Here is a 16,685-nt window from a genome sequence, read left to right on the forward strand (position 1 = left end):
TTGTTTCTTTTTTACACAAAAAGAAAAGCATATCAACTAAAGTTGCAGCAGACTTTTGGCTTACTGGGAGTTGTGCATTAATTGGGATTATACTGTAATAAGAGTATTATGCTACTTGTACAATATTATAATTGCGGCAATTTCACATGAAATTCACAAAGAATATGAATGCCATTGTCAACTGTAACACATTTTTAGTTTTAAAGAAATGTTCTGGCAAAAACGATAATTTGCTTTTAAACTCAAAGGCATGCCATTCTTATGGAAAATACAAGTCAGATAGCAGAAAAGCTTAAACAAACTGTTTTCTTCCAAAACACTGTGAAAAGACACACTGACAATACAAGCTTTCCAGATTGTCTCTAAATCAGGGAAGTCACTGAATACCCACTACACACCCTATGAAACTACATTCCTTTGCACAGTTCATAGGCTTGAATGACTACTGAGAAATAGCTCCCCACCCCCATCGCCGCTTCGTGGTTAAAATACTAACACTAAAAACTGATTTGGAGGCAGAGGGCCACACCTTATCTGCCTATTTTATTTACATCTAATAATGTAACTGCCCAAATACAGTTGCAGAATACGTTGAATTTTTTTTTTGCAACATCTTGATCTTGAAAAATCTTTGCATTGGAACTCAGAAACAAAAATCGTGTTGGAGTTGAAATAAAATGAACTACATTTTTTTCCAATCACCTTTATTAGTATTGCATTTTTTGCATTAGTTATTTAATCACAAGGTTAGAAGCTTAAGTTCAAAGAATGGGAAGAGTGCATTTCTCACATGAGTCTGTGAAAGGAAGCTCTCAGTACTGAATGTGGCCTACCCCTGCCTGGAGGATAGATTTGCCCTACCTAATCTGTATTAATTGCTTTATTCCTCCATCCAGAGCTCCATATACGTACCTGGACTACTAAGTCAAACAGAAGACCCCTTTCACTTCAGTGTAGAAGGCATGTGTGAATTCCTTTGCGAATGCAGCAGTTCTCCCTCCATTGAAGTGAATAGGAAATCTTTTGTAGGCAGACCTTGGCAGAGGAGAGCCAACTGGGCACTGGAGTCACCACACATACAAGATATATGAATGTCCATAAATCTAGATTTTCTACTCTCTCTCTCTCTCTCTGTGTGTGTGTCTGTGTCAGTCAGTTATCTAGACTACTAGGATAAGGCACTGAGGTGTTTTTCAAAATATATGTGCACTTTGAATGTGGGTTTGTTTTTTGTTTTTGTTTTTTTGGAAAATCAAGAACTAAGAATTCGCTACTGAAGAATTCGCTACAAGCATGGTAAACCTTAGACTGTCATGCTAAAAGTTGCTGCAGGATACATGTTTGATATCTGGATTGCATTCCAAAAGGGTGCAAAATATATTGAATAAAAAATAGCTGACTATTGTGTGCTTTTTCTTTTCTTCTTGTCTTAACAGTAAAACCACACTATGGGAATAAATTGTCCAGTAGCCAATTCATTATATAACTAGGGTAACATTTTCAGATCTCACAAAACTGGCCCAAATCATATCAATCACAGCTATGGTTATTCCTATAGGAAAGTATTTGCTTTTTTACAACTCACCCCAATTGTCAGATTCTAGTCCATCCACAGGCAGAACTGTATTTGTCTACTGTCCCCCTCCACCTTCGTACACTGGATACCAGCAATGGACCAGTGTGCACCTCCTATAACTTCATCCAACCCTTCTTCCCCACATGATATAAGTTGCTCCTGCTCCAGAGGGGAGTAGATAGGCTTTTGGGAACTGGATTGTGTCCCTGGAGTTTACTACTAATCTTAGTAAAGAAAAATATGGCCAGGATCAAGCCTTCCACATTCAGAGGGCAGAAACCATCAACACTGCCTGCCACGTGGCACTCATTGTTTAAAAACAACAAGAATGTTGAAATGACTAACCAGACTTACCCACCAAAATTAATTCAGATTTTTAGAAATTAAGATTATGTAAATAAACAGCATCAAGATTCTGTGGAATTTCATTCTTTTCTTTGCACATTGTTCGTGTCACTCATTCCCAGTAGCATCTCTTTATGAAAAATAGACCTTTAGCTATCCCTAGAATCATAGAATAGTAGAGTTGGAAGGGGCCTAATAAGGCCATCGAGTCCAACCCCCCACTCAGTACAGGAATCCACCCTAAAGCATCCCTGACAGATGGTTGTCCAGCTGCCTCTTGAATCCCTCTTTTCCCCCACCTCCTCAAAAGTCTCTAGCTCTATCAATATGCTCTTGTGTTTTATTTTGCAGTCAACTGCATCTAATGGCACTAAAATTATTATTATTATTATTATTATTATTATTATTATTATATATTTAATTATTTTCATAAAACATAAAACTATACACATCAATATTTATTCTATAACCCTCCCCATTCCCTCCCCACACTTGGTCAATTACATCAAACCACAGCACTAAATATGCAAAATAGAAGTATCTCATTAATTGTGACAAGTCCAACAAAGTATTGCAAGAAGATTGTTGATTATCCAGATCTAATGGCACGAATGGTAGTGTTCTGTAAAATAATAGTGAACAATTATTGGCATAGTCAATAGGTAGGGATGTTATAAGGAGTTTAGAACTAGGTATTTGCTTTCTTATGGTTTTGCTTTCTGAAGAAGCAATTCCTCTTCAGATTGTTGTCATATAAACCAAGCGGCCATCTAGGCCACACTCAGAACCATCAGGCTCCAGAATGAAGGCCACAACATGCTAATACAATGCTTCCCATCCTTTAAAAGTTTCTACTGATAAAATAAGCAACATTCCCTTATTTTATAAACGGTCCAATTGTTAGAGAATATACCTTATTCTTTTACAAGATACATAAGTAGGTTCAAAAAACACTATTAAACAGGTATGAATTCCTGTAAATTTATCATTCTTTCAAAACAGCCCATTCTTGCCCATGGCCTATAGCTCCTCATAACATTCTGCATCATTTATATTTAATGGAAAGAACCTATTACAATCCTTTAAGCACCAAATCCTTTTATCTTTCCATTTGTTTCAATGACTCAATTCAACTTCTATCTTTAGACTATTCTAGAAAGCACACTGGAAAACAATCGAATTTGTTGAGCACTGGTGCTTTACATTTTGAACAAGCCAATTCAGCAAGAGAGAGCACAATATTGTGTTCAACAAGGTGCAGGTAAAAAGGCTACATAAATCTTACTGAAATAGTTCAAGGTAGTTAATACCTTTAGAAAGCTTGAATAGTATTATTCCTCAAATGTTTTGGGTTGGAATCTGTAAGGACACTTGCTGTTGTTTATTCGTTCAGTCGCTTCCGACTCTTCGTGACTTCATGGACCAGCCCATGGCAGAGCTTTCTGTTGGCTGTTGCCACCCCTAGCTCCCCCAAGGTCAAGTCTGTCTCCTCCAGAATATCATCCATCCATCTTGCCCTTGGTCGGCCCCTCTTCCTTTTGCCTTCCACTTTCCCTAGCATCAGCCTCTTCTCCAGGGTATCCTGTCTTCTCATTATGTGGCCAAAGTACTTCAGTTTTGCCTTTAATACCATTCCCTCAAGTGAGCAGTCTGGCTTTATTTCCTGGAGTATGGACTGGTTTGATCTTCTTGCAGTCCAAGGCACTCTCGGAATTTTCCTCCAACACCACAGTTCAAAAGCATCTATCTTCCTTCGCTCAGCTTTCCTTATGGTCCAGCTCTCGCAGCCGTAGGTTACTACGGGTAATACCATTGCTTTAACTATGCAGACCTTTGTTGTCAGTGTGGTGTCTCTGCTCTTAACTATTTTATCAGGATTTGTCATTGCTCTCCTCCCAAGAAGTAAATGTCTTCTGATTTCCTGGCTGCAGTCAGCATCTGTAGTAATCTACCAACAAATTCAAATCTGGCTTTCAAATATAAGTTTTCAATTCCTCTACCCTAAAAAAATACTTAAAGGGCAATCTTCTGGCTCCTAAACAGTGAGATGCCATAAGATGCGGATGATATCCCCCTCTGAAGCCATGTAGAGAGTTACAACCTATCAAATAGTGGGGATTTTCCACACACCATGATTAACTGCTACATAACTGTCAGATCTCTCAACCCAGAATCAGCCCATGTGATTTGGGGTTCAGCTGAGTGGCAATGACAAATTTATTTCAGCTCTAGAAGTAAGTATTGATCCAGAAATGAAACACTATTAATTGTCTGAATTGCTTTGACATAACATTTGAAAACCTCCATTAAAATAGGAAGTTTTTAACATGTTCATTATTGGCCAATTGGAAATTCCAAGTGATGGATTATTTAAAATGTTCTAAGTTGCACTGATATCTTCAGATGTCTTTGCTTTCTTCATTGTTGCTAAAGAAGCCAACAACCACTTCAATAACTAACACTGAGATCAGGAATCCACAAGCTCTAAATGATGTGCCCTGAAACGCTATCGCTGTATTTGTCTTTCTATATGTTGTTTGCTCTTTCTCTTTGTAGTTTTTGAAATCCATTAACAAGCAAAGCTTATAATATACATACTGAAAAATCAAACTGTATTATCAGAATTATTCTGAATTGAATGCTAGATTCACTTGTAGATTGTAGAAAGAACAAATTTTCAAAGCCTATAAACAAGGACACTTCCAAACAAGCTTCTCATTCACCAGTGAGATCGGTCATAACTGATGTCCCTCTTTCTTATACTTAGACAATTTTGATCCTAGCAACTAATTTATTTATTTCATTTATTTACAGGATTTATATACCAATCTGTATCTAATAAGATTCCTGAGTAATGAACAATAAAAAGAAAGAAAATCAAAATTAAAATATTTAAAATCAAATGCTGCCAATAAAACCATGGTTAGTTAGTCAGGGACGGCTTGTCTAAATAAAAATGTCTTCAGCAGGGGCCAAAAACCATTCACTGGTGCCTGCCTGAGGGAGCCAAAACACTCAAGGCTCTAACCCAAACGGTCTCCAAACATCTGATGACCTCAGTGACTAGGCAGGCTGGTAAGGGAGAAGACACTCTCTCAAGCATCCTGTGCCCAAGGTGTTTAGGCTTTATACTAATAATAAAACCTTAAACCGGGCCCAATAGCATATAGGCAGCCAGTGCAGTTTCCTTAGCAAGGGAGTGACATACTTAAAAGGAGCAGCTGCTGACACTAGCTGCAGCTTCCAGACCAACCTATGAAGAACTCCTGAACAGATCATTATTATATGTGGAGAAAACTGTATGCAATATCTTCTTGTTTTCAAATTACATTTTACAGCATCCTGTGCACACAGAGAATTATCCTGGCAGGTTCCTATGATCAGTTAAAGGAGCTTTAACAAAATCTCACCACTGTCTTTATTTAATATTACCTTTATGATTTTCAAATAAATACAAACTATTTGTATTTTAATAACATGTTACATTTGCTATCTCATTATATTCTGCATGTTTATTTATTTTGCATCCTACCCAGCCATCAATTCAACAGTAAATTGGTTAGCATCGTTACTCACCCTGATTTTTTAAATTTTTATTTATTTATTTTTCCTTGTATATTCAGGGATATGTCAATATAGGCTCATACATATATATTGGAAGTGTAGAGAAATAAGCAGAAGGCAAGGCTGATAGGTATCAGGCCGCTTTTTCTTCCAAAAAAATAGTTAGAAGTAACTTGGGGCTGGTTGACACAATTCCTTTACCTGTAATGGCCTCCAAACCAACATATATATTCTGCTATACGAGCATGGGTGTATGCTTATATATCCTGCATGTTCTACTTAGCCTTGTGATCCTTCTGCCTGAAAAATGGGTAGAAGGATCGCAGGAATAAACCATCAAAAATTACATCGTGTACACAATGTAAGGGATAAGCCACATAAACAGTTTTGACGCCCCACTGTTTGTTCAAGGTTTCATGTTACAATCGTATAAACAGCATGCAGCATTTTAACTCATGTGTTGTTATATTTGTCTTTACAGCATATGTTGGCTGCATTTAAATCATATGTAGACTGTATTTGTTTTAAAATAGATATATAAATAAATAAAATGTAACATATATAGGAAAAATCCCTAGGTATTATGCACAGATTTTTTCAGAAAAAATCATACGTTTTCTTGTATTTGTTGTTCCTGATGGAGGCCACTTTGAATACATGGGTGGCAGAAAAGGAAATTATAAATGTAAGACATTTAAGTAAAATAAGGACAAAAAAATCACCATGATGCAACAAATTCCATAACTTTCACCACAATTTTGATTACAGAAAACATGTAAATTTCTATGTATGTGTAATTAGCTAACATTTTCAAGTTAAAGTATGCGTGGGAGGGGGATGAGACATATCCCAGGGCTTGCCTAGGGTGATTTGCCACCTGAGGCAAAAGACGAGATAGCACCCTACCCCATTCCAATAATAATAATAATAACAATAACAATAACAATAATTCTGACCCGCCTCTCTGTTTGGATCGAGGCAGGGAACAACAGTAAGTATAAAATACTGATTAAAAACATAGTATACAATGTTAAAACATCCTAAAAACATCCTAAAAGCATCCTAAAGGCATCCTAAAAGTGGACTGGATAAGCAGTTGAACTTTACTTCAATGCTGGTGTTGGGATATTGCCCTCCATCATACCTGAGGGAAGCAGGTTAGTTGCAGAGGTTATGTAGAACACGCAACTCTGCCCTCCAACAAGAGGGGAAGAGCTTTGGGGAGCAGGAGGAATGCCTAAGGGCCCTACAGATTCTGCCACCTGATAAAGTTGCCTTTCTCTGCCTAATGGTAGGGCTGGCTCTGCACATCACCTACTATGTCTGATTTCTTCTTTCAAGTGGTCTACAAGCAGCTTGGTCCTATTCTGCTTGCAAAGCCTAAGCCTACTAAAATTAATGGGCTTAGGTCACCAAATTCTGCATAGATGTGGGCTGGTGTTATTCTATTGCAAACTACAGCAATGAAAAAATCCTTTCATAGTTTAATTCTATTTGCTATTTCAACACTAAATACTGAAAAATACTTTAATCTTATTAGGTTCCTTCATATTCCTCAAAGATTGCAGTTTCTTCTTCCTTTCTAGGTTCTTTCTTTGTATGTTTGGTATACAAAGCTCTTTAGCCAATCCTAATAAATATATTAGTTAGTTAATTTATCACTTGATAGCAACCAGGCTTTTGCATATACAATCAGATTAAAACACAAAGCAAGACAGATTCATAATGTCGACATACAAAAATCAGGCTAAATATAATAATAGGAAGATATGTAATGTATAAAAATTTAATGCATTTATACCCTGCCTTTCCTCCAAGGAGCTCTATATTTACTACCTGGACCATCCAAGGCCCTTCTCCAGCTGTCCCCACCAAATGAGGTGAAGCAGGTAGATACAAAAGACAGGGCCTTTTCAGTGGTGGTGCTCCACCTGTGGAATGCCCTCCCCAAAAGTCTATGTTATGGTCTTTTTGGTACCAGGCAAAGAGCTTTTCTTTCTTTCTTTCCTTCCTGTACTGCCCAATAGCCAAAGCTCTATGGGCGGTTCACAAAAATTAAACCATAAGTACAGCATAAAATATGAAAGCTTAAAACCACAATATAAAACCACAATACAAATGTATGACCAGAATAAAACTGAGTAGCAATGCAGAGATTTAAAATGCAGATTTAAAACAGCACAGCAGAGTTAAAAGACTAGGATAGTAAATTGCTAAAATACTGGGAAAATACTTTTCACCTATTGCCAGAAAGAGTACAATGTAGGTGCCAAATGAACCTCTCTAGGGAGCTCATTCCACAGCCAGGGTGCCACAACAGAAAATGCCTTCTTCCTGGTAGCCACCTGCCTCACTTACTTTAGCAGGGACTCACGAAGGACCCCCCAAAATGATCTTAGGATCTCGGCAGGTACATATGTGAGGAGACGACCCTTCAGATAAACTGATCCCAGGCCATTTAAAACTTTGAATTTTAATACAAGCACATTGAATCAGTCCCGGACATGGACTGGCAGCCAGTGCAGCTGGAAAATAATTGGCATAATGTGGACTTGTTGGTCAGTCCCTATTAGCAATCCTGCTGCCCGATTTTGGACCAGCTTAAGTTTCCAGATTGTTTTCAAAGGCAGCCCCATGTATAATGCATTGCAGTAATCCAGACAAGAGATTATCAGAGCATGGATAACTGTAGCTAGGCTGTTTCTGTCCAGATAAGGGCATATTTATTTGGTATATCAGCCTAAGCTGATAAAAGATGCTCCATGCCACTGAGTCCATCTATGCCTCAAGTGACAGATCTAGGTCCAAGAGCACCCCCAAACTATGAACCTGATCCTTTAGGGGGAGTGAAATCCCCTCCATAACAGATTAAACATCACCTAGCAGAACCACCCATTAACAGTCTTGTCTGGATTATCTTGGTTGGTTGGCCCTCATCCTTTTTATTCTCCCAGGTATATTTTTTTTAAAAAAATATTGCCTTTAGTTCTTTGCTGATTTATTTTTTGCTGGTGATTTCACTTCTCTTTTTGGTTTATTATGTGCTGAACTGTTTTTACCCCTCTTGGTTCTCTTGGACAATTCAGTGGCTTTCAATACCATTGACCATGGTATGCTTCTGGATTGGCTGTTTGAATTGAAGGAACCAATTTACAGTGGTTTCATCCCAATGTGCATAGCCATTTCTAGAAGGTGGTGCTGGGGGATTATTGCTCTGTTCCACAGTAATTATATCATGGGATTCATTTTATTTTCCATGATACCTAACATCAATATGAAACTTATTAAATTTGTAAACCGCCCAGAGAGCTTCAGCTATAGGTCGATATAGAAATGAAAAAAAAAAAAAACTTCTGGGGGAAGTGGGTGGAGGTGTCACCAGTATGTAGATAAAACCTGCTCTATCACTCCTTTTCATCTAATAAAGGTGGAACACTGGATGTCCTGAACATGTAATAGACTGGATGAAGGCCAATAAACTATTGAGTGGTATAGAAATGTAATAAAATAAATAAGACAAAGATATTGTTGGCCTAGCTGAATGATGTGCAAAATGTCTGGGAGGATTTGCATTCCCCATGAACTGTTTGGTATGAAGTTTGGGGGTGTCACTTGGGGCACAGGTGGCCTCAGTTGCTAGGAGTGCCTCTTTTCAACTAAGGCTGATATACCAGATGCAATCCTATCTGGACAGTGATAGCCTGCTGACAGCTAGTTATTCATGCAGTCAATTTACTGCAATGCATTGGATATGGAGCTACCTTTGAAAATGGTTTGGAAACTTAAGTTTAATCCAAAATAAAGCTGCTAGGCTACTAGCTGGGATTGGTCAATATGATCCTGCAATGCCAGTCTGTTTCTGGGGCCAGTTCAAAGTGTTGGTGTTGACCTTTAAAGCCTTGGGACAAGAGTATCTAAAGGAATGACTCCTCCCATATGTACCAGCCTGCACCCTTTGGTCATCTTCAGAGGCCCTCCACTAGAAGGTCCCACTGGAAGAGGGCTACAGAAGAGCCAGCCTTGTCAGTTGTGGTGCCCCATTTATGAAATGTCCGATCCAAGAAGGCTCTCCTGGGGTTCACACTATCTTTTCAGAGTCTGAGGCATTTTAGATGTTTAGATATTTTTACTTGTTATCAACTTCTGTTATTGTGTGTTCCACTCTGAGAACTTTTTGTTGCAGGGCAGCATACAACATAAAGTGATAAAACTGCTGCTGATTTTACATTGCACTACTTTAACTTTGTTTTATTGTGATGTTATATCTTATGTTTTTAATTTAATGGAACACTCACTGCCCAGAGAAGTTTGGCTCTTGGGCAGTCTAAAAGCGTAATAAATAAATACAAGGTCCCTACCCCATGTTTATCCTCCCAACAACCTAGTGAAGTAAATACATAGCTGGATGTTTGTGACTAGGCCGGTGAGCTTCATGGCTGAGTTAGAATCTGAACCTGGTCTACCCACTCTGTCTCTAATACTTAACCACAACACCACAGTGGTTCTCTAATTATTGTTAGATCCAACCAGATCATCTCACAGTCTTTAAACAATTCACTGTACACAGTGGTGGACAAAGCCATAAAATGCATTCATACAGGTTAATGTAAAAGCACTGAACATCAAGAAAGCAATCATAAAGTTGTCATGACAGTTAGTTTAAAGCTACCTTCTCTATTCCTCAGCCAGGAGGCAATCATCCTTGTCCTTGAAATTGAGTTCCACGAGTACCAACCTGCAGTTGATACCTTCTCTGCTGCTTTCAAGAAACCAAGTTGCAGGTAAGTTCAGCTTTTACTAAAGCAGCGAGCCACCAGGAAATAATTCACTCCAGGTGCTTCTACATAGTCATGCTGCTCAACTCCTTCCCCAACACTAAACACAGGGGTAACAATTAAACACTGTCCAGTCCAATTGAGTTGTGTGAGAGGAACACGTGAGAACAAATGAAAGGCAGATAAAGGAGCTTAATTTGGGCAGTCCCATACTGCACAGCTAGAAGGCCCACATCTTTCAATGTCGTTTGCCTGCATCTGAGGTCCTTCGCGTTCCTCACAAGATCTGCGTTTCCGTCTGGTTAAGACTGAACTCCTAGAAAATCCAGCTGGAGTCTATACAACCAACCACCCATCGCATCCTCCCTGCAGCTCCAATTCTTTATGAACGACGCGCCTGCCTTCCGCATGCAACACAAACACTCCACAGCGAGGCACAAAGATCAGGACCATCACTTATCCAGGCTGTCTCTCTACAACAAGACAATCGGAACGACGCGGGTGAGATGAAGCGATAATTAAAGCCAAGAAGCACGACAAAAGCGGGGGGGGGGTGTTCCTCCTCCTCCCTCTTTGACATAGCAAATACAAATCAAAAGCGAGGCTGAACGTGTGGCCAAGGGAGTTTCCAGCCTTTTCGCGTTACATTGTCTCAGATTCCACAGTCGACGGAGGACAAGGCGAATTAAAACAATCTTTGCTGCTGCTGAGGAGACACAGCCAAAGCTACCACCCCCATCCCAGAGAGCTGCAGTGAACCCCAAACCTTCCCGTGGATCCCCGTCTGCGGGAGGGGAGGGTTGACTCAAAAAAGCACCACCCCTTCATATGTTTTCGTTTAAAAGGGGGGATTAACGGAGGGGAAATAGGGAGACCTCAAAAGTGCAAGAAGAGGACGTGGCAACCTCTGTGGGCGCCTCCACAGGGCAGCTCTGCCTCAGGGCGCTAAGAAGGGGGGAGCCTCTCTCCTTCCCCCTTTGGTGTGAGCGGGTCCCTTCTGGCCACGGGCTTTCGGTCCGGCCGCTCGGAAGGGTGGACTTGCTTCTTCCACGCCACTGACTAGCCGAGGAAGCGAAGTGGCGCCAGCTTCGGGCTTCTGTAGCCAGCGCGGCGGGGGATTCCCTTCCCTGCGCCGGCTCCTCTCAGGGGGAAGCCCGGCCCAGCCCTAGCTCGCTCTTTATACTACCCTTACAGCCCCCGTCTTCACTCGGGACCCTTCAGCTCGCTGGCTAGCCCGCCCAGTCTGTGCCTATCAGGCAAGGAAACACCCCCAGCCGCCGCCCCCACTCCCCTAGGGAGACGCGAGGCGAGTGGCTGCCTCTCTGCGCGGGAGAGAGAGGGCACTCCACCAACCGGACTCTCCCCAGCCACCCACCCGGGCAGTCGCCTCTGCTGCCAGAGTCCTAGTGGCTGCCGTCCGGCCCGTAACGACCCTTCCCCGTAGCCGCCTGACTGGCAGCTCTCGCATAACCAGACATTGTGGAACCGTTTTCCTCACCCACCCGCCTCCCGCGCTCTCCATGCCTTCTCTGGAGAAAGTGAGAGCGGGGGGGGGGGTCTAACCTTAAATCGTCTCCTTGACTGCCCCCGCCACAAACCACCCAGTCAGACCCCGACCGAGTAAGGGTGGGGGTGGGGGTGAGACAGTGGACAAGAAAGCAGTATCTAAATATATATATATAGTAATAATAATAATAATAAAAGACACCCCACAGCACCAGCTAGCCTGGAAGCCAGCCCTCCCCTCCCTGAGGAAAGGACAATAGCTCACCCCCCGCAGCCCCATGACACTAGAGCCCCAGCGAGGGGGGGGGGAGTCCATTGTGTGTGCCCGGGCTCGACAATTTACAAAACAAAACAAAACAAAAAAATACAAGAGAGGGAAAAGGGCGAGTGGCTCCTCCTCCTCCTCCTCTTCTCCGAAAAGGCCTGTTGGAAAACTGCACAGAGCGGCGGCGGCGGCTCCAAGCCCACCATCTCTCCCTCGCTCGCTCTCTGTGCCCTAGCGAGCAAAAGAGGAGAAAGGCCCCGAGCGAGAGGAGGGGGATCTCTGCCCCAGAGCGGGGGGGAAAGGCCCGATCGCTTTGTGTTACCTGCCGTGAAACCAGTCCTTGCAGGCGTCGCACTCGATCATGAAGCGGGTTACGTCGTAGGGCAGCCTACAGATGCAATAGACGGGCACCGTCGCCATGTTAGCTCCCTTCAAAACAACACTGGACTCCCAAGGCAAGCGAGCTGTGTGTGTGTGCGAGAGAAAGAGCGAGCGCGGAGACAAGCAAGCAGGCAGGGCGTCTTGCTGCGGCTTCTTTGCTGCTAGGTAGCTTGCTGATTCTCTCCTCTTTTGCCAAAGGAAAGCAAATCTGCCAGGCCCAGAGACGGCAGGAGAAGTGGAAATGATTAAAAAAAAAAAAAAAAAAAAAAAAAAAGCAAAACAAATCCCGGAGAATTCAATAAGCGATCCTCAAGGGCGAGCTTGCAATGTCAGAAAAATAACCAAGGGTTCCCGAAAGTTTGGCTGCATGGCTCCTCTGCTTGGCGCGGGCTCCAAAGCTCACTGGAGGCTTTTTTTTTTTTTTTTTTTTGGTCGTGGTGGTGGTCGTGGTGATTGCTAAATGATCATTATTCCAAATGTTGGACGAAATGCATTCTATTGCATGCCCCCTGGTGACAGTACAGTACCGAGGCTTTTCATAAACACTCCGAAATGTAGCCCTTTCCTTGTAATGTCCTTACGTCAGCTTGCAACATTGTAATATTTCCTCTGATGGGGCTGGGGAGGGAGGCTGCAGTCAGAAAAGGGGAGGCGAATATGTGAAAACTCCCAAGCTTGGCACCGTACAAAATATTAAAAAAAGAGGTGGGGGGGAGAAGAGAACCAGTCTCAGAGCTGGAAAATAAACAGGGAGGCGTGCAAAACTGAGGCGATTGAAGGAGGGAGATTTTAAAAAATTGCAAACGATTGAGTGGACGACATGGCGTGGGGGGCATGAAAGAAAGCTCACTGAAAGGGAAGGGAAGAAGGAACAGTCCAGAGATTTATTTATTTTTAAATCTGTTACGGTAGCTTCAAAAAAGCTGTTTGCACATTAGAAAGCTCTCGTCAACTCTACTCCCCAATACCAGGGTTGGATTGGAAGGCGATAGTAATAAAAGTGGAGAAAGAATCCTTGTGTCTGGTATTGTAAAATTAGTCAAGAGATCCAAAAGAGGGACACACACGCCATTTAAAAACCCCGCACACACATTAAAATGGGTATTTTTGGAGATCTTTATTTAATAACTTGCTATCCACACTCCTATGGCTGACCAATTTTCAGAGCAACTTAGGATCGAATTCAAACCCCGCAACGATAGCCCTATAACAATTTTTATTGTGATTTTGCAACAGGAGTGAGTCAGAAAGAGGAAGCAGTACTCTGCAGAAGAAATAAACTTTTTGAGGCTACACACATTTACAAATGAAAGTGCGATTCCGTTTTCGTTCTTTTTAATTGTTAATGAAACTGGAGGCGAGTTTGAGAGTTGATCAGAGGAAGTGGTGGTTCCGGTGTTTGGCTTTCCGCGATTTCCCTTGAACTCATAAAAGTAAAAAGTGCTCCTTACGATAAGTTTCGAAATGAAGCGGTTGCTACTTTTGTAAACAACGCTATTCTTCAAGACGCCCTCCCCCACACCACCCCCAGCGCCATTTATTGCACGCTTCCTGTTCAAAAGTTTTTGAAAATACCACGTGTCACTTTGCTTCTTCGCGTTCATTCACTGTTGTAGCCATATGTTTAATTGTCTAGCGTCATCATTACCTCCTTTCCCCCCCCCCCCCGGAGGAGGGTGGCTTTGTTAGCCTTCCTTTAATCTTAAATGGGCCACGATGCTGATCCTACCAATTGCATGGGAGGTGGGTGAGTAAGAGTGGACGGGCTCGCGGGGGGGGGGGGGGGAGGGATAGCCAGTAGGGCATAAGAGTCATCTCCTATTGTTGGCCCAAGCTTGTGGCAGTCAGAGGTAAACTACATGTAAACGTGGAGGTTTGAGTTGTCGCTGCTAATTCTCAATCATTCCAGATCATTATAGACCCATGGATTATAAACAGCCCTTATTACAGATGCGGTGTTGTTTTCAAAATTTAATCTAGTGACTGTTCTTCTCTAGATCTCTTAACTTGTGTCCATCCTACTCAGATCATGTTATAAAAGTATACAAACAGTTCTTAACGTTGCTAAGCATAATACAATATGTGCAGTTTGGCCTGGGTATAAACACATCTATAGAAATATGTGTGTATGCATGCATATAGAAACGTATGTACTGTATGTACATGCCAATAAAGTGATACATGACTATACTTATGCGGAGATTACATATTATGAAAGGTATGAAATTTAGAACAGGAAATATAAAATACTGTATGGCTTCACTGGAACCACCCAATTAGCTCCCAGCTGAAACAAGAATTGAACCATAGAATGCCTGGGTCACATCTTACATTTTACAATCTCAACACAACAGTAGTTCTCAAAAGAACCTACTATTTAGGCCTTTATAGCCAATGTTGTACAGTTGTAACCTATTCATCGAGTACAATCCAGATGATGTCATATGTGAAGGCTGGCCTGACCATTAGGTACAGTGCGACAGCCTCAGGCCACTGATTTTGGGTTCATAGAAGAGCAGCAAATTGTAAGTAATTGAATCCATTATTATTACTGGATTATTATTTCTCTGTTGTGACACCCCCATTGTGGAATACCCTCTCCTTGGAGGCCCAACTGATGTCAACACTGACTTCATGACTTTTTTTGAGGGCTAAATTCTCCATGGTTGCAAATAGTTTTAATTGTTTCTATTGCTTTAAAAAAATCTATTGTTTTTAATACATTTGCTATTTTTAATACATTTAATACATTTTACCTGTGTATATTATTTATTGTTTTATTTATTTATTTATTTATTTTATTAATTACATTTCTATACCGCCCAATAGCCGGAGCTCTCTGGGCGGTTCACAAAAATTAAAAGCATTCAAAGTATAAAACAACAGTATAAAACCATAATATAAAATACAATATAAAAGCTCAACCAGATAAAAATAGCAGCAATGCAAAATTACAAATTTAAAACACCAAGTTAAAATTTATTTATAGACTGTTAAAATGCTGGGAGAATAAAAAGGTCTTCACATTGTTCTCATTTTATCTGTATGCCACCCTGAGATCCTAGTGTTATATGGTGGGATACAAATGTTTCAGCTAAATAAATAAATTATTGAATTTTTATTTGCAGGAATGAGGAGAGGTGCTTGTGGTGATTTCACCCTCAGGTGCCTAAATAATTTTTCTAGCCTTGGATGCTATGAACCTTGACTTGATCTGGGAATGGGGGGAAGGATGTCCTAGGTCAATCCTGCATATGTAACTAGCATATCTGTTCTTTGAGAAGAACATTATATAGAGATCTACCATTCCACTCAGCCCATACATATAATACTGAATATATTGCTGTTCCCAAAAGAAAATTCAAGAGCGACCAATAAGGAAATACCTATCATAACCTTTTAGAATCTTCCATCTAGGAACATGTAGAACCACTTGAGAGTCATCCCATAAAAATGAACCAAGTCTCATGTCACCAGCTTCTTGTGATCAATGGTAACAAATGCTGTTAGAAGATGAATAAGATCAATAAGGTACAACTGCCTCCATCAATTTCTATGAGAAGATAATTGATAAAAGCAACAAATGCAATCTCAATACCATACATACCTAGGCTGTAAACTAGGCTGACAAACATCCAGGAAGCTGAGAATATCTCTAAGTAGGCCTGGAGCTCTAGGGAGGAGGGTTAGAGGCAAATAATAATTGGATTGGGTTGGCATCATGATATTGGGCCTTTGAGTAGGTGCTGAATAACCACAGTGCCCTCTAATAACCTAAAGAGCAGCATCTCCAACCTGGTGCCCTTCAGATGGGCTGGCAATGCTGGCTGGCAATGCTTGGAGTTGCAATCCAACACTCCTAGAGAATATCAGGCTGGGGAAAGCTGTTATAGAGCATGGCAATTCTATCCCTCTATTTGCTACCTCATGTTCTTGTAAACTCCAACTAAAAGCTGTGAAGCTTGAAGTTGAACAAACCATAGGTGCGGTTCTTAAATTTTGGCAAACTAGTGATCAGGGGAGGCAGTTGTACCCAGTACTGAACCTGATAAAATCTAAAGTCCAGACACAAGTTCTGAGATCATTGGACCTTCAAATTTTAGAGAGTTTAGATGAGGGTGGGGAACCCCTCATCAACCCAGCCAGCCAGAACTTTATTAGAGATCCTCACATTTACTCTGGCATTGTACTTACACCAGGAAATCCAAGTCCTGCTGTAGTCCTCTTGGCTATGAAAATTTACCAGTAGACCTTTTATAACTATTGGTTAAAC

General features: G+C 41.2%; 1 protein-coding gene across 1 annotated transcript in view; it reads right to left on the minus strand.

Annotated features, from left to right (window-relative positions):
• Window positions 1–12,647, minus strand: part of PHF2 (PHD finger protein 2) — a 136,448-nt gene extending 123,801 nt beyond the window's left edge. Inside the window, exon 1 of the mRNA XM_063121257.1 lies at window positions 12,354–12,647. Coding sequence (XP_062977327.1) covers window positions 12,354–12,451 — 98 coding nt within the window. The 5' untranslated portion in view covers window positions 12,452–12,647. The remainder of the gene's footprint in view (window positions 1–12,353) is intronic.
• Between the last annotated feature and the right edge of the window lie 4,038 nt (window positions 12,648–16,685).

Source organism: Elgaria multicarinata, chromosome 3 (genome assembly GCF_023053635.1).
Source record: "Elgaria multicarinata webbii isolate HBS135686 ecotype San Diego chromosome 3, rElgMul1.1.pri, whole genome shotgun sequence".
NCBI classification, from domain to species: Eukaryota; Metazoa; Chordata; class Lepidosauria; order Squamata; family Anguidae; genus Elgaria; species Elgaria multicarinata.